The sequence below is a fragment of the Phlebotomus papatasi genome, chromosome 2 (genome assembly GCF_024763615.1).
Source record: "Phlebotomus papatasi isolate M1 chromosome 2, Ppap_2.1, whole genome shotgun sequence".
Lineage (NCBI taxonomy): Eukaryota > Metazoa > Arthropoda > Insecta > Diptera > Psychodidae > Phlebotomus > Phlebotomus papatasi.
This window is the reverse complement of record NC_077223.1, coordinates 71840880-71862492: the sequence shown is the minus strand read 5'-3', so window position 1 is coordinate 71862492 and position 21613 is coordinate 71840880. Positions and strand designations below refer to the sequence as shown.

At 31.9% G+C, this 21613-nt stretch overlaps 1 protein-coding gene across 6 annotated transcripts in view; it reads right to left on the bottom strand.

Annotated features, from left to right (window-relative positions):
* LOC129804241 (potassium voltage-gated channel subfamily H member 8) overlaps window positions 1–21613 on the bottom strand; it is a 130361-nt gene that overhangs the window by 93357 nt on the left and 15391 nt on the right. For 3 of the 6 annotated variants that reach the window (XM_055851377.1, XM_055851378.1, XM_055851379.1), the window contains exon 3: window positions 7946–8053. In XM_055851377.1, coding sequence (XP_055707352.1) covers window positions 7946–8021 — 76 coding nt within the window. In that variant the 5' untranslated portion in view covers window positions 8022–8053. Of the gene's footprint in view, window positions 1–7945; window positions 8054–12370; window positions 12625–21613 lie in introns of those variants that run through there. The other 3 variants (XM_055851376.1, XM_055851374.1, XM_055851375.1) reach the window with 3 other exon arrangements.

Sequence of the window (21613 nt, the reverse complement as noted above, 5' to 3'; positions counted from 1 at the left end):
TCCCAGTATTTCTCGATTAGCCGAATTTATGGGCTATTTGATGGCTTGCAGTCATGGGGTACATATAGGATGATGTTATCTTCAAAGCATCTTATGGTGCCCTTGGCATAATGACAGGATACTAGGTCTGGCCAGAATATTGGAGAAATGTCGTGGTCAATATAAAGCAATAGAAGACGCTTACCCAAGCAGCATTTTTTTTCTTAAAATAGTCTTGTAGAATTCCCTAAGTAAGGCAATATAGAACCAAAAATCTATTTATTTACTTATAACGCTCTTGCTTCCATCATTGAGATTACTATAAGTAAAGTGGCGCACTCTTAAGGATCTTAAGAGCTGCTATAGGAATTCCAACGGAAAATTTTCACTTTAAGTCTTTTAAAAGTGCACTAAAAGACTTGTCTAATACTTGGTTTTATAAGGCAGCTATTTTGCTTCTTGGGATAGGCACTCCTTTATGTAAATCGCGCAGTTCATTGTGCCCATAATGAAGAACTCTTGGTTCCTATGACCACAGGTCCAAATCGTCATCCAAACGACGAAATTTTTGGAAACTTCGAGTAGTTCTTGAATCTGTATTTCTTCGCTACATCCGTACGAAATTTTCCAGTATTTATAAAGCTTTAAAAATTACTGATCAGAAAGTTGTTTGAAGTCGGATTTTACGATCGTTTCATCAGAATGCATCTTTAAAAACCCTTTACAAGTTTGCCATTCAACCTTCGGGACTCAGTTTTGGCAACTTGACATTGCTCATCACTAAGGTGGGCTGGGCTGCTGGTTGTGCTTTGTAAGTAATTAAACCGTTTCTCTTTTTGATCTTTTGTTCCAGGTTGGATGAGATACCCATTTTTTGGTCACATCTCGTGTAGAAGCAGAGGTGTGAATCATGAAGTACACAAACACCTTTTTTGTCCATTTGGTGGTCAGAATTCCTCGATTCTTATCACAACCTGGTTTTTGAACAATAGTTTTGGTTTCCTTGAATCGTAAAATTACATTCCGGAACGGTCTCACATGAGTTCCCATAGTCGTTCTTCCTAATTTTGAATACGTGAGATGGGTTTTGAAGATTCTGTGGGGACACTTTCGGTAATCGCCACGCACTGGAAATTTATTTCACCTCAAGAAGAAAAACATATTCTCTGTCTTGCCCAGAGCTTTCGGATTCAGGAAATCAAAAAACATAGTCTAGTCGACCACTGAAGAAGGTCCACATCCGGACCGAAAGCTCTGGGCAAGACAGAAAATTTGTTTTTCTTCTTGAGGCGAAATAAATTTCCACTGGCGATTACCGGAAGTGTCCCCACAGAATATCCATCACGCCAGCTCATTATCCAACAATAAAATGGTTTTGAAGATATTTGTCAACTTTAACTTCACACCTTCTCATTCATTTTTGTATAATTTCTCACTGATTAATAAACATAATTAAATGGGAATACCATTAAAACAAAACTAATGAATGACACATTAATGTGAACGAAAAGAAATCTTTCTGCACTTTCTGCACTGTCACCAAATTGTGACAATTTTATCGTGCACACGCCTGTGTTGTAGGTTTTTTTTACGTGGAAATATACTCTAGAGTAGAGATGAAGGCTTAAAATCAGGGGATAAGATTGTGATGAGGAGAAGGTGAAGAACTTTCCTAATGATTAGCGGAAATTAAAGTCACTGGCTCGACGTTCTTTCACCCTGGTTTGTCATGACTCTTATGTCTTTCACTCTTTTAGAGCATTTCATCTCATCTTACTCTTCTCCCATTTCACACTCAGTCAGAAAGACCATTCAGAAATTTCGCAGAATCTCACAATTAATTAAAAAGAGAATATTTATGCGGTGAAAGTCAGGAGACGATGATGGGAGATTTCTTTTCAGGATGTTAGGATATTCTGCGGTTGTATATACCATCCCTTTTAATTTAAGCGAGAAGATATCCATGAGCATGACAGTGCGGGAAAAATCTCTTCATTAATTCCCTGGGATTAATGGTTGGTAGATAAATGTTTGGATTGTTCATTTTGCATGTATACCCCTTCTCGATCGTCGAATCCCAATATTTATTGAGTGTTATTGAGTGTAAATTGTTCGTGAGATAGTTTTGTTTATTTGTTGGTTGAACAAACACCACATCACATCAAAGACTCCACATTTTCTCCCAACTTTCCAATTAACTACCTTAGGTATTCCATCCATATCAGAACAGCGAGAATGTATTGCAATTTCCCCTTTACTATATACATATATATATACCTTCTTTACTGAGCAATTATCATGGCATTTTGTGCTGCTATTGGAGGAATTTAACAATGATACTGTGGCAAAAGATAAAGGGAATTATATGGGGTCTCTCCTGGCAGATTCACATGATTATTTTGATTCACAGCACAGTTTCAGAAACACTCGCTAGATTCTTATCCAAATACCACCCCGTTCCATTGAATATTATAGTCAGGAAAATTCTTCTTCTACTTCTGGAGCAATTTTCGCTAATTCCGCTGTAATGTTCAATACACCCAATTTTCCTTCAAAAGTATCCAAATTCTCCTCAGTCATTAAAAGTTATTTATTTTATCTTTCCTTCTGTGAAAAACATTTTATATTTATCGTTTTGAGGATGGGTATGGAAAAAATGTTGCACCTGAGCAAATACATTTATCGCGAAATATTGTTCAGCGATTAGCGAAAATAGCCATAAAAGATATTCTATTGTATTCTAAAAATATGATACAGTAATTTTCCTCAATAAATCATGCAAAAGAGCCCACGCAGAGGTCAATAATTGCTTACGAATTGAATAAAGAAAATTATTTGTGAGAGAACAGTCAAATGTTCTGTGTTCCATTACACATTTCTAGCACTAAATGCTCATATTGCAAATGAATATAACATAATCAGCACCATCATAATTGCGATAATTACTTAAAAATTATCTGTAGTTGTGGTATAATGTTTTGATATATTCACTATATACAGTAGACTCTCTCAAATTCGGGTATATGGGACCGAAATGTTAGCCGAATTAGACAGAAATTCGGGCGACAAACTTTTTGAAATGCAACGAATTTTTATTCATCTGCATACACATATTGAGTTTACACACTCATTATAACGTAAATTGCATGAAAATCCCTCAATAATGCAAAATCACATCAAAACTAAGACAAATCATGTCAAATTTGAGCATTTTTGATTCATTTGATAATCATAATCAAACTTGAAAAATGACAACAAACTTTTTTCAAATGTAACCGCTGCCCGAATTAAAAAGTAGCCCGATCTTGAAAGAGCCGAATTAGCGAGAGTCTACTGTAACTAAAATTAAAAAAAAGAATTTATTTAAATCATGTCAAGAATTTAAATCGTCTCCTGAAAAATGTATTTAAATCCTATAAATCTTCTATCTTATTTAATAAATCTAAATTTCGGCTTAAATAATATGATTCCAAGACAAGAAGTCAAGAAATTCAAAGAATTTTCTAGAAATTTATGACTTTTGTCAGTAATTTTGGCCACATGTAGTTAAAGTTAAAAATTTAATCATAAAGAATACATTGGCTACACTATAATTTCTGATTGGCTAGGGTTAGAGCATTAACAAGGCACTCAAATCCTTAGCAAATCAGTAAAACGATTGAACTGAAATATTTTATGTATGAGATTAAGTATCTACTGTAGTTACACATAAATGTTACTCACAATTTATATTAGGGGAGACCGGGGAGGTTTGGGACAGGGGTAGTGTGGGACAAGGCGGTTTTTTTCATTAATTTTTTAAATAAATATGATTTAACCACTACTCAATCGTAAGCAATATTAAGATGTATCTTGACTAAAAGCATGAATATCCTCAGTTTTATTGTTTTAATTCTAGGGTAAGTGTGCCTAATTTCGGCATAGTTGCATATAAGCACCGAAGTCCTAAGTTTGAAATGCAATATTTTTAACTCATATTGATATTTTTTTGTTACTTCCTTTTCGGGAAGGTTGTGTGGAACCTTGAAAACTAGTTTATCATCTTTGTATTTTTTTTCTTTAAATCACTTCCTAAAATATTGAAAAAATAATAAAAATATAAACAATGCTTTGGGTAGTATTCCGGCAACTTTGAGTGAAATTCCGGCCACCTTTTTTCTGGCCACTTTTTATAACGCAACGGATAGAAAATTTCAAAACGTCAAACCGAACGAGTTTAATATTTAGTTTAATACGTTTATATGACCCACTAGCCCTGAGATCTTCCGAGTAATTTGTCCTGAAGACCTGAAGAGTCGCATCTCAAATTTACGCGCAGATTCCCGTAGCAATCTGACCTTCCTGAACTCTTCCAAGGTCTTTTCCACATCATCTTTTACATAAAAGTGATGGTTTTTTTCTCTGGACATTGTAGAACTCAAAAACAAACAAAGAAAAACATTGAATGAATAATAAATTTAGGAAAGCAAGAGATGTTGCCGGAATAAGCAACACTACCTCACCGGAGAGACGCTCACAAAGTATATACTTTTTCACGCGAAATACAGGATCCAGCTGGGAAATTTTACCCGAAATTTAAAGATTGATTCAGTATTAACATAAACAGAAACAATCTTTAATGAAAACTAATCAATTTTCATGAAAAACACTGAAGGAAAACCTTCTGCACTTCACCACAAGTCACAAGACTGCTAGAAACACTATCGATCTGTCACATTTTTCGTAAGAATATTTCCACATTGAGTTTTTACAATACAATTTAAATTCAAATCTTACCTAAAATTTAACGGTCTTTGTGTTAATACATCCTAAAATGAATAAATATTTAAAAGCAAAATGAATTCATTGACTATTCGAAGATTACATATATAATTTTAATTAATTTATTTGCATGGCCGGAATTACACTCAAAGTGGCCGAAATTAGAAGCTGACCGAAATTTGGCACACTTCCTCTATGAACACAAAATTGATAAAAATTGTATTTTTTGATTTCTCAGTTTTGCTCTTTGTATTTCATATCAGCGATATATAATCAAAACGTTTTTATCTCATTAGCTAGCAGTATAATCTGGGAACATATTTTTATAAAAGTTTCAGAGATTATACGCTCTTGTTTTTTACTTAAAGTTTTTAAATACCAAAACTACCTGCGGGGATGTTTGGGACACCTGAAAGGGGATGAATGGGACATTGATTTTCGACAACATTGTAAGTGGCGTGCAATTTCTTATTGTCAAAATGGAGAGTAATGCCCAGTTTCTACTGGAAATCTACCTCTTGTGCAAACTTTACCAGTTGAGCAGTTGTTTGCAGGGACAATTAAACCATCAATGTCTTGGGAATCAACAATTTACTCTCCAGTGTATATTCAACCTTTGCTCAATCCTGTTAAAAACTATTTTCTCGAAAATTTCTCGAGCAATATCCTCTACAATTCTCACAAATTCTCCAGAAAGGCAAGACAAGAGCTTTTTCAGAGAAATAAGGAAAAAAACAGGTAACATGCAGTTGTCGTAAAATCAAACAAGAATCCATCAATGAGTTCAAAACTAACAGTTGCTAACAGTTGCATGAACATAATTGCAATACTTAGAATTAAAAAAAAGCAAAAAAAGGCAAATGGAAAATAAGAAGAAAATACTTTAAATAATTGATTGACAATAAATGACTCTACTGTACAAATTAAATTGATATTAATTTCTAAGTATGAAAAAAAAAGATTAAACATTTTTATATCTATTAGAAATATTTTTTATCTAGTACTTAAAATTAATTAATGTACTCCAATAATGCAAATTATGCGAGAAAAAATGCGTCTCAAACATCCCCTTTTGCGTCCCATACTGCCCCATATCGGGGAGGTTTGGGACAAAGCGTCAAGTTAAATGTTTTATCTTCTCCAAGAAAACTCAGTTGTTTTCCAAGTTCTATCGAGTACTTTTTATAAAGTAAATACCCATAAGTATCCTATAGACCGCATGAAATTTAATACACTATCGTGGTTTTTTGGAATACTGTCTCAAAGTCAAAACATGAAAAAGTGTCCCAAACCTCCCCGGCCTCCCCTAATTTACAATAATTTAAAAAATATTTCTTGACTTTTTGAATTAATTTATAAATATCGATTTACAAAAAAAGTAGACGATTTTGAATTATTTATTTTTGAGCAATTAATATTCATATTGTGGTCGAGGATGGATTTTTATTTTTAGTTACTTTAGTCTTTTAATTATTTGGCAAAAATAGCCCAACGGAGATGGAAATACATTTTGTTGTTATTTTCTCTATTCATGGAAAGTCATGCAAAGTTTTGCTCAAAATTATGGACGAAATATTTCAGATCCCTGTGAATTTGTTAAAATTGACCTTTATCCTCTTTCCTAATTTGAGTTCTGTTTGCCAATGTATTTTATTGAATAGTTAACTCTACCTAAACCTAAACGGCGTGGGGTACAACGCTAACCCACTCGTCCTTATGGTGTTAGCAGACGTGCTCATTAAAATTTTAATGCAATTCAGTTTAAAAGTTGCTAATATGCGTTCAAATATATGATTTGTGTATTTTTCTTTTGATACTCTTGATTGATCTATAATATATTGATAACAGAATACACTTAAGCAAAAATTAATTCAAATTGACAAGTATGTGAAAAATAAAAACAAATCTCTTTAACATTTTAGTGCTAAAACACTTTTTATGCTAGTCAATTGAAATCTATTTTTGCGATGCATGTCTATAATTTTCAATAAATAAATTTTTAAATAATTTTTTCTAAATCTCATTAAAATTTTAATAAGTAAGTATCATACTACTCTAAAAAGAAGTTCGTCAAACTAACAAGATAAGTTTGGCAAAACGATATTTTTTATAAAGATTATGAAAAAGTTTTGTCATTTTTGAAAACAACATCCTTTTTGAAAAAAAAATTAAGTAAGATTCAGTTGCCCTCTTTGAAAATCTTGTTTCCAGAGAGGACTAAAGGTATAATGGTAACAACGCACCTTACTGTTTTCAGTGAAAAAAAAAACTTGTGACATTTTCATTTTCTTTTCATTTGCTTTACATTGTCAAATGATGTCCTGAGAGACAATTGTACAAAATGTCGTGCGACACACGAAAGCAAATAAGTAGCAATGTCAAGGAAAATGATAAACCTGGGGAATCAAAATGACATGACGTAGAAGTTGAGAAAAAAAATAAATCCTCACTGTCATCAGTTTTTTATTGAAGAAAGTTTTAGATACAGAGCTCCGGGTTATCGAAAATGTGATCGATTGTGGCTCGGTTTGTTGCACAACGCTATGTTATATATAGATAGAGTTTAAAATGTAACTTTTCTAAAATAAAGACTCTTTCAAAAATTATCATTTAACAGTGAACCATCAATCATAAACTTAGTGTTGAGTGAATTATTACTGGGCACATTTTGCCTAAATATTTGAGTAATAACTCATAAAAGTATACAATATTCCTGAAGAAATAGCACAATTTTCACCAAGAAAAGCCGGCTTACACAAAATCATTACCATTGCCCTAGTCTTGAGAATTTCTTCCAAAAATTTAGCATACAGAGTACCCCTAGAAAATTAACAAATTTTCCCTCAAAATATATGCTCATCTGGAGCTACAAATGCTCCATAATTTCTACAATTATTTAGTATTAAAATAAATATTTCAGCATCTCTGCAAAAATAACAGAGCCATAAACAAAAACTCCTTGTCGTAAAGTACAAGTTCTAGTGAAGATTTCAAGATTGACAGCACGAAGGAGAAAAGTGAGAGTTTCTTGAAATTAATCCATAAAAGAGAAACAGGATTTCCTTGGAAGTCCATTTAAAAAAAAAGTGCAAAAGATTGTACAAGTCTGATATATAATTCACTTTTCTTTTTCATGGAGAGAAATATTTTAAGAGAACCATTTGCACATCTTGAGCAGCAGTAAATTCATGGTGTTATTACTTACGTGTGCCATCAAAGCGAGTCGCTATTGTATCCAAGAATGTATTTTGGGGCGCCAAAAGCCCCTTCCTGGCTGGCATTGAGTGTCTTCGTTTTGGCCTCCGATAGTAGCCTGCAAGAATGGTAAAGTCTCGTTAGCCCTTGGAAGCAAGAGGTATTGTGTGATACTATCAAATTCATAACGCAAATTTTATTTACTACATGACAATATATTTTCCAAGATAAAATGATCAGAATGCGGAAAATTGAAAATCTTGGAGAATGCTACAGAGAGTTCCACGAATTGTTGGCTTCCTCTTGAAATCCTTAAACCACAAATTTGCAGCTCAAGAATTCTCATAACATGAAATTTCACATAAAATTTCATTAAATGTAATACAAGGATACTCAAACATACAATTCTCAATTAATTAACTTTTGGTCAGGATAGTAATTGCTTATGCACATAGGTTTTGATTTCCAGGCTAGTTCCACTTTGAAATCTAAGACTTCTCCACAAGGTTTTCGTACACAGAAATGTAATGAGATTTTCCAAAGAGAAAATACAATTTTTTATAGAGAAACCTGGGGCAAAACGTGACAGGTCGTAAATTCCAAAATTCTTTCACTATACAAGAAATCAAAGCTCTGTTTTTTTTTTTTAAATGGCATTTATGAACCTTCTTGAACAACCAATTTTTTTAAAAGAATTTGAACAAGAAATATAATAAATTAAAATGTCGAAATTTTGACCCCTCTTTTCATAACTCAAAATATTTTTCTTACAAGTGATGTCAATTTTGACGAGTTTATTTTCCTAAATTTCTACGTTAGGTGATTATAAAATAATTTTGATATACATAGGAAAAGCTTTCAGGCTTCAGATATACTCTGGCTTCGAACACTTTATATTTTATCATATTTCTTTAATGAATCCAAGGGCCTCTCGACATTTCATTTTTCCATACGTTTTTGCATAGAGGCACTGAAGACTATTGGCAAGTTGTTTGCTAAAGAGAAATGACTTATCAGTCTGATATATTTCGAAATCGTGTATTAAAAGCTATCTAAAAATATATATTTTATAATGTTCACCAAAATTATATAAGAACTACGAGCAAATTTGTTTGAGTCGCGGTGCAATAGATGCAACATTTTTACAAAGCTTCACTTTTTATTTGGCTTGATAGGCCCCTGATGAATCTGACTTAATTTTTTTCAGGAATTGTGGGACTTGGTACAAGCTAATAAAATATATTGCCATAGCTCATATTCATTAATTGAATATGGGAAAAAATCTAAAGTGTTCGAGAGCCAGAGCATGTGCAAAACCTGAAAGCCTTCCTTTATTTGAATCTATTGTCGTTTTTGAACTTTCCTAATAGTTTTCCGTTCAGAAATTCTTTTATTAAAATATATCACTCTGGGTAATAAAATGTAGAAAACACGCATTACATAGTGATTAATATCTGCAGTGTCATTTACTCAGCTCATTTCATCTCCAATTCGCCTTATCGAATCCAATGACCTAGCAAAAAAGATCTTTTGGAAAATGACTTGAAAAACAGATTACTTGTCTCTAATTTTGAGAAAAATTGTCTTGTGATGTTATAAAAATAATAAAATGAATCAAATTATTATAGTACCAATTACACCATGCGTCAATATTTACGCCAAAATATTTTAAAATTTCTTGAATGACACATTTTCTTTACAGCTAAAGGAAAATAGTCATTAGCAAAGATTTAAACTAGTAAATTTTCTATAAGAATGTGCTGATTAGAAATCTCGCAGATCCTTTTGGAGATCGTGAAAAACAAAATATCCCTTTTGCACATTTTACCCCACATTCCCCTAAATCAGAGGTGTGCAAGAACCGTTGAAACCGAATAAACGTCATATGAAACATGTACGTCAATGGCCAAAACGCTACCACAACAAACTTATTTTGACGTTTATTCGGTTTCAACGGTTCTTGCACACCTCTGCCCTAAATATTTAAAAATTTTCTAAATATTAAAAAAAAACATAAATAAATTTTATTATGGAGGTTTTAGAGCTAAATTGATAAAAGCTCTAGCTGAGAGTACCCTTAATCCGCATCTTGATTAAAAACAAATAATTTTAAGATTTTAATGATAAAAGTAAAACAAAGTGTATTGCTGAGAAATCAGTTAAGTGGTTATGGAAGTTCCTAATTCAAAAATTGCAAAAATGTAAAAAAAAACATTCAATTTCTTTTTGCCATATATTACAATATGTCAAGATTTTTTTTCTCAATGTTCGAAATGATTCGGAATAAAACTCTAGAAAATAGGGTCGAAAGAACACTTATTGATACTTTAAGAATTTGTGTCATGACCTATTGACATCCTATTTTGTACCATTTGGGATATGAAATTTTAAACCATTTTTTCTATAGGAAAAGGTAGAATAATGAGAAAACTTCATATTACTGGAATTTTCTTAAATACTCGTCAAATCATTACACTACCTGCCGACTTTACCCTGAGGTTTTTTTTTTAATTTTATCGGTCTAGTCAGAATCAACAATAGGGAAATTCGGAAGTCGTCAGGAAAAAACAATCACTCAGGGAAACACATCAATTATCTCCAGAGCTTTCGGATCAGTTTCCTATCCGTCATCAGTAGTCAAGTCTTGCAATCTTTCTCTAAGACTGTTCAGGGTATTGGTCAGAATTATAACAGGGTATAAGAGGGAACGGGGACACTATTTTTACACTGTCTTTTTAAAATTTTTGTAATATTTGCTACAATTTTACGTCTTTTTCTTCTTTTTGGATTTTGCTGGGATTTCTCTTTGTTAGCACCTAACAAAGGATGCTTGGAGATCGAGCCGAAAGCTCTGGAGATAGTTGATGTGTTTCCCTGAGTGATTGTCTCTTCCCGACGACTTCCGAATTTCCCTATTGTTGATTTCAACTTCACGTCGGTTTGTTACCACGACGATATATTCAGAGAAAATCTGAAGACTTTCGGCAGAATTTTGGTAGAGGTGTAGATATTTTCTGCAGAAATCTTAAAGATATATTATGAACTTATTTGGCGGGTACATTAAATTGATTTCAAAATTTTAATGAAATTGCTAGGATGAGTTCCCGGCCGATCTGGTTCTGGTATTCCTTGGACCCTAACTGGAGCCTTTAAATTTCTGTTATGCTCGGCTAGTGAGATGAACAATGACCCGGTTTATTTGAAATTTTACACACTTCTTCAGGATTGTGTAGTACTTGATCGAATGATTGTTTATTTGTTTCATTTTATATTATTTTGCAAGACCTTGTGGGGTAAAATACTCAGAAAATTTTTGGTATAAATAAAATATAATATAATATTCTCGGTTCAAGTAAAGCTTCACTTAACTGCTAACTGAAAATTCTTTTTTTTAAATGAATCAATTTAACCGAGTTAAATTAATAGGTATTACTTTTGATTTTTTTATTATCCTGAAAAAAGAATTGGAAAAAATGATTTTTAATTAGTCTTTTAGGGTCCACGTTAGCCCTTGATTTAGATTATAATTCACTCCAATACAAGAAAAATCAAAACACAACACCAAAAACGATAAGATAAAACTAGAGGTACAATTTCATATCTAAATGGTGAATTCATCAATTTTGATGTCAAAGCGCTTTTGGCATAGCATTGCAAGCACATCTTTGAAATTCTGTATAATGTTTTAGAACTAAATTATTGCAATGCAAAAATTTAACATAATGTTATTTGAATCTCTAATTTATTAAAAAAAGAAAAAAACAAATCTATATATTTTTCATTTCGGTGTTTTTTTATATTTAACACTTTTCTTAATTACGTATTTTTAGTAACACAGAATAAATTCAAGATTTTATTTTTTTTCTTTTTACGATGAAAACGTATTTTAAATGTTATACATGTTATACATACTACGCCATTCTTCAATTGCTTTGCGTAACATTCTTCACTTTTTATGAATGACTTTATTGATAAATTTAATGCCTTGAATTCGAGTATGAATAATGTCTTTATGGTGGTATCTTATGAGGTTTTTGCTCTCCACATGAGCTCAATTTCGGATAAGAGCTTAATATTCATAGAGTGGATTATCTCATAATTCCTCATACGATGTCGATAAGGAGGTTCCCAGTCACTTTGTCACGATTATCGATGATATTAAACTGGAGATTTAGTCTTGTATAGGGAAGGATAATACATCACAAACACACGTGAAATATTTGCTTAATGTCACTTTGGGATCATTTCACATTTCCTCAGTAATGCAAACAGAATTTAATTAAATTTGCTAGCATAACCCACTAGTTAGTCTATACAATTGGGAAAATGTAAGATAATTTCGAGATACACTTATCTACTGGAGCTTTGAGATTAGGAATGTGGGATGGACTGAGATTTTGTCACACCAATAGCCTCAAGATTGATGGACATTTACCTTTCTTGCGTGATTTAGTGATGGCCATAATTTCAGTAATACTTCTAACTGTCAAGTAAACTATCACAAACCACACACAATAGTAAATGAAGAGAGAAAGGAGGTCCATGGTTTAGTGAGACAACATGAGAAAATTGAGTTATTCATCGAGTCATTTTCCAGCACGCACTCGTATTTGCACTAGCAATTAGACCCAATTGATTAAATCTACACACAAACTTCTGACTTCTGACGACGGCACCAACCCACTGAATGACTCAAGGTGTGAAATTCCAGGTGAAACTCCATACAGTCTTCCAAGAAAGTCTGTATGCTCTACAATCTAATAAGTTTGCGATGCAGGGTTGACAAATTTCGTTTTGTTCTGATTCTCCAAGAAAGTGTTTCTTGAAATTAGACATTACTATCCATGCTCCAATAGTTGTATGTTGGAACGAAGAATAAAGTCAGTTGTATAAGCGTTAAGCCTTAAGAGCCTTAAGGGATTACGTGGATCACAAAGAACAAGAAATTTTTTTTTTCAAATTATTTGTCAATATTAAAAATATTTAATTCAATGTCTTCAGTTTAAATTATATTAAACTGTATTTTCTAAAGATTTCACTTAAATAATTATTATACATAGTTTATGAATGCTTTGCTTATTTTAAATCCAATAAAGAAAAATATTATAAAATATTTGAGTCCCTATAGTAAGGTGGGGTAACTGGATCGTTTTCCGAAGAGTGCTACTTAAACGCTTGTTTTTGGACTGATGAAATTCTTTTTTACTTCCTCTAAATCCATAGAATTATTCACTGTTTCATTCAGAAACATAATATAAAAAGAATTCTCAAAAATATTAGAGAAAATTTATAAAATAATGATAATACTGAAATAAGTCAGCATGCACTAACTGGGTCGCCTTTTCGCTAATTCACTTTTAATTGAACCTTTGGATTTAAAATACTTTTTCTATCACTGATAGAAAATTTTTAGTGAAAAACCCAGCTGGCACAAGATTGAAATGAGTCGATTACACTCACTTATTTAATGGATAAAAATATTATTTTTGCTTTTTCTCAAAATTGAATAGTTATATTATGTTACTGTAGTGACTATATTACGGAAATAAAAATAAAAATATTATTTTAAGTGGATTAGTCATAAACGATCCATATAGCGAAGCGCCCGGATTAGCACACTTGACTGTAGTTCCATGAACTTCTTAAAAAAATGGCATATAAAAAATATTAATATCTAATCATCAATGCGAAAATTTTAATTTTTGAGATTAAATATTATTATCAAAAATCTACAGATTTGCAAAAAATATCCTAGATTATTTAAAGCTCTTACTTTGTGATAATATATACAAATACTTAAAAGAAATAGGGGAAAATCGTCTGCCTTTAAATGCAGCAGCCTTCAAATGTTGCGATTTTTTCGTTGTTCTCAAAAGCATAAATTATATTCTATTAACTATTAGGTAGCTATCCATCATCCTCACAAATCATCAAAAAATGGAGAGCCTAGCTCCTATTCCCTAGGTGCTAGATCAAAAAAAAATGAAAATGAGCTCTAAACTGTAATTTTGATGTTCCACAAATCATGTGATTTTTCATAGTAAAAATCATTTTACAAATAAATCTTCCATTGTGACACATAGAAGGTTAATCAGGCTTAATATTTCTGTTAATACATTTTGGTTCAGATGACACAATTTTTGTGGGTGGCAAAAATTTGCAAATATCACCCTGCAGCAGCCTTTAAATGCTAATGTCGTGTGCCTTCAAATCCTATCTTTCCATACATCAAAACATGTGAAATCGAACTCCTACTTTTCTCTGACGAACGTCATACAAATACTTATAACCTGCTATCTTTCTCCGGCCGGAATGTTTCAAGTTGACAATTGTCAACTTGAATGGCTTTTTTTTCCAAATTTTCATGTGCAAAACAGTGCTTCAGAAAAATGTGAAGAAAAGTTATTGTTTAATGTCTTTCGACTGCAGTGATGATTTTAGTGAGTGCGTTAGGCTTCAACCTAATCATTTATAGCCCATTTAGTTTTATTGATTCAATATTCTCAGTAAAAAAAAAATTTAAAGGCAGCTGCCTCGCGTTTGAAGGCAGACTATGCCAGCTGCCTTCATACAAATCGACATCACTTTTTTAATTTCCTCAGAAGGAAAAACTGAGGACTTGCGAGTGCTAAATGAGGTAATCTTATACGCCGAATGAACAAGAGAATTTTTTGGTGTAGTAGAAAATAAAATCCATTTTGTGGATTCTTCAGAAAAAAATCTTAAATTTGGAACTCCATTTTTCGTTTGAAGGCAGACGACTTTCCCCTACTAATAGTAGATAATAAAAAAAAATATTTTCTCGATACTCGTCCTTAATGGGTGACGTGCTAAAGACAAGTTAGATTTAAATATTTGTTCACAGCTAGAATGTAAAATTTTGGATAACTTCATTTTCATACGCCAATTAAATTGTTTTTGGTATGCCAGAGAATATTGATTCATTACTATTTTAGTGCAATTGAGTAGAATTCTATGAATTTTCATTTTATTACTCGAACTCAAAGAGAGAGCAGTCCACTATTTTTTTTCAACTTGTGACACGGATAGAGACCAAACGGTAAAAGGTATTGACTTCCGGTCTTCGACGACCTGCCATAAGTCAACATTATTTAGAACAGTCTATTTTTCTTCCCATCTCCTTATATTTAAACGACACTATGTCGCTATAAAACATTATGAATTTCTTAAAATATCCATGTAATAAATTTTTCAGTATTTAAATTATAATTTTTTCCTATTTTCCAAGGAAAATTTGCTGAGTATCCTACCCTACAGCAATCTGTTATTTGACCAAGCGCGCTAGGAAAAATTACCAAAAACGGTCGGCAGGTTTAGTGTTAACCCATTTGATCAACGTAAGAAATACTATGGAGATAGAATTTTATATTTCCTTCTAAATTACTTCCTCCTGTCACATAAAAAAGTCATAAGTAATAAGGGCACTCAATGAGTCAAGTGGTAGAGCACTCGATCTATGATGCAAGTGTCCCGGGTTCAAATCCCCTTTAGGTCACCAGAAATTTTTCTGGCGTTAAAGGTGTTCGGATTGCATCCAGTGAGCTTCACTGCACTTGATTCCACGGGCATGGGACTGACAACCCCATCCCTGTATAAGAAAAAATAATAATGGATGTCCCGAACTCCCCTGGTGGGAAGGCCTAGTTCCTCTACGGAACGTTGTGCCACCATTATTATTATTATTATTTTTCTCCCCCTCAACCCCCTCTTACCCCACCAAAACCATGTTTTTTAGTTTAATTCGAAAACGGCTCCTACGGTTTTATTTCATTTTCTAATACGTTTTAGAGGTAGTCAAGGCGAATATTTCATCCTCGGACACCTCTGTTCGAAAATCATTTCGATATTGAATTTTCGAAATCAAAGTTTAACGACTTTGGATGGCCTATTTTTCAACCGATTTGCTTAAACTTAGATTTTTTTGGATATCTTGAAATTTACAACTCGACTGCATCGCTGACAATCGGTCATGAGTGGATATAGTACACGTAAATGATTTACCTTTCTCGAATTTACTTTTTTATTTGTTCCAACGCTTTTACTCATGCTAAAATATTCTAAAAACTACTTTTCTTAAACAATTTCTTATTTCAGAATAACTTTTTAAATTTATCAATCATTTTAATCGGTAGTACAGCGGTATGTAGCTATAAAGCACGTGAAAAATTAATAGACGGATAGTTCTCTCTCGTGAGTTCAAGCACTTCGCACAGCTGGGACGCTTTGTCATCCCTTTTTTGAGTATTGACTACCAAACTTTCCGTCATTAATTGTTTCATCTGACAATTATCGTTTTTTTTTAATTGTAATTCTTATGATTTATTTATCTGTGTCCATTTCAGATATATATGAAAAAGGACACTAAGCCAAAGAATTTATTGACGAATGTTTTAATTGTAGGGTAAAGAGATATAATTTGGACATAGTGTTACAAGTTGGACAATTCGCCGGTACAAGTTGGACCTGACTTTTTTCTTGATAAATACAATACAAAACTTGTTTTTAAGCACAAGAAACCAAATTATAAAACTAAAGCATTAAAAATATACAGATAAAAATGAAGTACTAAATTTATCAAGAAAAAAGCTCTGTCCAACTTGTACCACTGTCCAACTTGTATCACTTTACCCTATCTTAAGAGTAATACAATGATTTTAGACTTTTTAAACAATTGTTGTTAATTTCTCTTAGTGTTTCCACCTGAAGAACATTGAACTTATAGTGTAGAATTTTTCATATAGATACCCCTATTCCATTGCTATGCCTTATACATATTAGTCTTCCCAAAACTGTGAATACAACATTTTTGTTTATAATTAACTTTAATCCATTTCAAGATACATTAACAAATGATTCACCTATATATTAAACTTTATAGTTTGTTTCAATGTTCGAATGTAAGAGAATAGGGAAATTCTAGTGTAAATTTCTCTTCTGAACAATGAACGTGAAAAACTTTGTTGTTTAATTTAAGCGCTATTCATACATTTTCCATGTTAAAAGTGTTGACCAAACAAATATTTCACAGAACATGGAAAATTGCTTTGCTCAACATGAAAAGATAGTAGAAATTACACGAAATGTTGGTAAAAGTTCAGAATAAATAAGCACGTCTTAATGTGTATATTTTGTGGTATTTTACTTGGAAAGTGTTAAAGTTCTTAATAAGTCTAAACCAAAAATAAAATTAAAATAGTGAATTAACTAGTGTTTTGTGTGTTGTATCAAATAAACAATTATTCGGGCAGGTTCTAAAATTACTTATTAAGGGGAAGCATGAATTACAATGCCAAAAGCGGTCTGTATTTTCTATTGTTTAAATTGATAGATAAACTTTCTAAGAATATACATACCATATATATTTCAGAAACCAATTCGTAACATTTACGAAATTATATGCTTGATGTAAACAAGTTAGCAAGTTCTGTAACAAAATAATTTGCAGGAAAAAATTCCCACTATTATTTGGATTTTTTCTGGAATAGAATCCCTGGAGTTTTTGCTTTATTAACCATCTCCCTGATATGAATTTCAATGAAATATTTTAATTAGAATGCTCTCCTGCAACGAGCAACGATCCTACCTGAGAAGTAATTAAACAAAATAGGTTAATTATACCGCACTAGAGTTTTTCATCCAATCTTTCATAGTCGTCCTGAAAAGCCCCTGAAGTTTCGAACGATGGAAAAATGTTCCATCATAACTTTGTATAGCCCTGAATCAATAACATTAATTAGAGTCAGGTAACGCAATTGATAAGAAAATTGTGTGAATTCCGTTTTGGAGACGTATGCGTTTTATGGTGTTTTGTCATTCGCGCCTTTTAATCTTATCTCGTGCTAAAAAGAGATTTCTATTTTTCTCTAGCACCAAAAATTTCCACCAGCGGAAACGAGACAACAAACTGATCATTAAAATTAATCATCAATTGAATGAATTATCGCTTTATTAGCGGAGTGTTTAGATAGAAATTAGTTTTCTATTTTTTCATTGTTATTGATATCTGCTTTGCGTAAGGTTTTTGGGGAAACAACAACTTCTTGGAATATTAGAGACAATTTAATTAGCAACTTTTCGACACTATTCACGTGACTCACGCGGGGTCTTTGATTCTTTCCTGTTTTCAGCTTTTTCAGGGAATTTCCGGAAAGACATTTAAAATCAATATGTGGAGGTCTGGAGGTTCTTCAAATTTATGATGTAACTCCAGATGTATCTGAGGTAAAAAGTAGCAGAAAAAGACTGAATATTGCTTTCCAAAAGCTCAGCGAAGAAAAATATATTTGAGTGAAAATCGATCAAAATTGCTCTTACAAAGTCATGTAATACTTATGAAAGAAATATTGCAAGTTGGGAGTTGTTTGAGAAGTTATTTGACAAATTACTTTTACTTTCTATTTTGATAAAGAGATACGAAAAAAATTTAAATTTGTGGAATTCTTCACTTTTTCAGTCGATAAATTAATGTAAATTGGAAAGTAAATATTTTCTGACGAAGAAGTGTTTTTTACGCGTATTAAATTTGAGAAAAGGTACTTAACTCGTCTAAACAATGAGAGAATGTGGAGTAGGGGAAGTGGAACACCTTTGAAATTCTGTTTTTCACCTATTTTTAAATAAAATTGAGCATTATCGTGATATAATTTAGCTGCACAAACAGATTAAAAAGCTAAATTTCACTATGATATTCTTCAGTACCACTTAAACACAAGAGAAAAATTCCAATTACAAAAGTGCCCCACTTTCAAAGGTGAAGAACGTACACCATGATGAGATTTATAAAAAAAAAAAATTGAGAATATAGCAAATAAAATTTTACAGAAGAAACTAGAGAAACTCGTGTAATTTTACCTAAATTCACCTAAATGAATTCAAACTTATTATACAGAATAATTTTATTTTTACGTGGCACGGTTTTATAATGATACGAACATTTTTGCAATCAAATTCTTTAAAATTATACCAGTGTAGAAAATTCCCAAATGTTCACTGAGAAAAAAACGGGAGTGCGATTAACTTTTTTTCCTCATAACTTTAACACTTTTTAGGTGTAAAAATTTATCAACATTTTTTAATGTTAATTATACACCTTTTTAAGGGTAAAAATAACATGAAAAAAGGTTAACTTTAACTCCTAATACACCTAAAAAGCATAATATTTACACCGATTTTGGATCAATACTGCAGGGTGAAATTAACATTTCCGGAGTGTTATTTTAACTTTTTCGGATTTCTCTCACTCAGTGTTATACATATTACACATACAACATATATCATATCTTGTTAATCAACTCAGTTTAAATAATAAAAAAATATTCATGTAGAATATTAGAATAGGAATATGAAAAGATAAAATACATACTAATGAAACATCTTTACTGAAAAATAATGGAAACAAAATCTACAAAACAAAGTGGAAAAAAATCCTATATTATCGTCTAAAGCTTTTCGAATTAACCGCTCAAATACTAAAACGAACTTTTTTAGCTCCTATTTCATAAAATTATTTTTTATACCAACTTTTATACAAGAAAATTTTACGTCATTGTACCAGTGTAGAATATTTTACAAATGACATAACGTTGCATTGATACACCAAAACACTGATTTTAATTTCGAAAAAGTCATACAATATTATCAGTTCAATAATAATGAAAAAGTTGACTCTATCGAAGTCAATTTGGGTCCAAGTTGACTCTATCGGGGGTTGACTCTATCGAGGTCCCACTGTATTTTTTACTAGTATTTTATTTATAAATTCAGGCAGAAAAGTAGGAAAATCTTAAGATTTATGAAAAAAAAATAAAGAAATAAAAGAAAATAAAGAAATAAATGCCGAGATAAAGAATATCTGAAACCAAATCTGCATATCAAAGAGGGAAAAAATGGTATAATCTCGTCTAAAATTATTTGAATTAACAAATTTTGATATCAAAAAGAAATTTTTAATTCAATATATTATGAAATATAATTGAAATTCATAGGAGCCTTTATGGCGCGAACTTTTCTACAAAAAAAAATTTAGCGTAATTATACCAGTGTAAAATATTCTTATACGTTTCATAGACAAACTTTACCCATAATTTATAGATTATTTCCCGAAAGTGTATCAAAGTACGATAATTCTTCCTCGCAAACCTAGTCTCTTCAGGTATATCTCACCTTCCAAAGCAATAGCGAAACTTTTTTTTTATATCTCTGTATCCCACGTGTTAGAAAAGTTTCCCTCAAGAGCGATGAGAAAAGGTGAAAAAAAGCGTGTGATTTATGCGTATTTATGGGTGAAAAAAAATCAATTTATATTGCGAATCTCGAATCTGTTGACGTCCAATCTTTTCACGTGTCGCAGATGCTTCAGTAACACTTCCATTGAGTGTTCTAAGTAAAGAGGAAAATTTCATCAGTGAAATCACAAGTGAAGAATTTATGTTGATTTATACACCATGCTCTGTCACTTGTTGGGAAAGTCGTGGGAGCATGAAAATATGACATTGCTTATCATTTGTGAGTCCACCAATTTGTCGAGGTTCAAATCAAACTGGGGTTGCAGTATTTGGCATTGGCACTTCTCTTATCGAATTTCCACGCATCACTGATAGCAGAAGCTTGAGGGCGCCCTCGAAAAAACAAACATAACCAACAGGTGCTCCAACTCGTCTCACTTCAATATCTTTCAACATTTTGCACACTTCGTAGTGTCTTCTGTAATCATCATATTCTCCTGCTTCATGTCCATCGCCATTAGCTCAAAAAGTGTTAAAAAATTCAAGTCTTCTGGGAATTTTTTATCGTCAAAATTTCTTAGCGCATTTGCGGCTATTTCTGAAGTTTCACAAGACAATGAAGAGAAAGACATCAAAAGTTTGTCCATTTGATCATTTTCTCAGAAACTGAATCACCAAAGGATTTTACCCGGCAACCCACTTCAGGGAGCTATGAAATCTCAAGGGGAAATATAGGGTAAACGTGTGATGAAAGTTTTCCCAGTGCTAGATTTTTCCATGCTCTATTTTTGGCACCATTTGTATATTCTCAACAATAGAAACGAGACTGTCAAAAAATTTGTTTTTCTATTTCCTAGGATGTGGATATCGCGAATGTAACCAGTGTGTGCAACAGCATAGAGTTGTGGGAGCTGTTTTAGGACAACCAAGAATGTTTAACCATTCCTATAAAAGAAGTTACTAGTTTACTAGGGGAAAGTGCTCTCTAATAAGCTAACTAATATTTAATAGAAATGTGTAAATCTCTTACTGTGTTATCACACTTGCACATTAAAATTTTAATATGATTCACATTAATTGTCGCTGGTGAGAATCCAAATGTGTAATTTGTGTGTTTGAATCATTTTATATTCAAAATTTGATCTATTTGTTTATAAAAAGGTAGACTTGACTCGCAAAATTTGATATAAATTGATTTATAGCATTAATGCGAAAAATTAATGCGATTTTCTTTTTAATTTTTGAATGTGAAAAATATTTATGCTTTAGGTAAATTTAAACTTATTTTTGCAGACCAAGTCCACTTCTTTATCAATAAATAGAAAAACCCCAAATATTAAGTGACTCAAAGACACAAATAACATATTTGGACGCTCAGAAATGAAAATTAATGTGAATCACATTAAAATTTTAATGTGCAAGTGTGATAACGC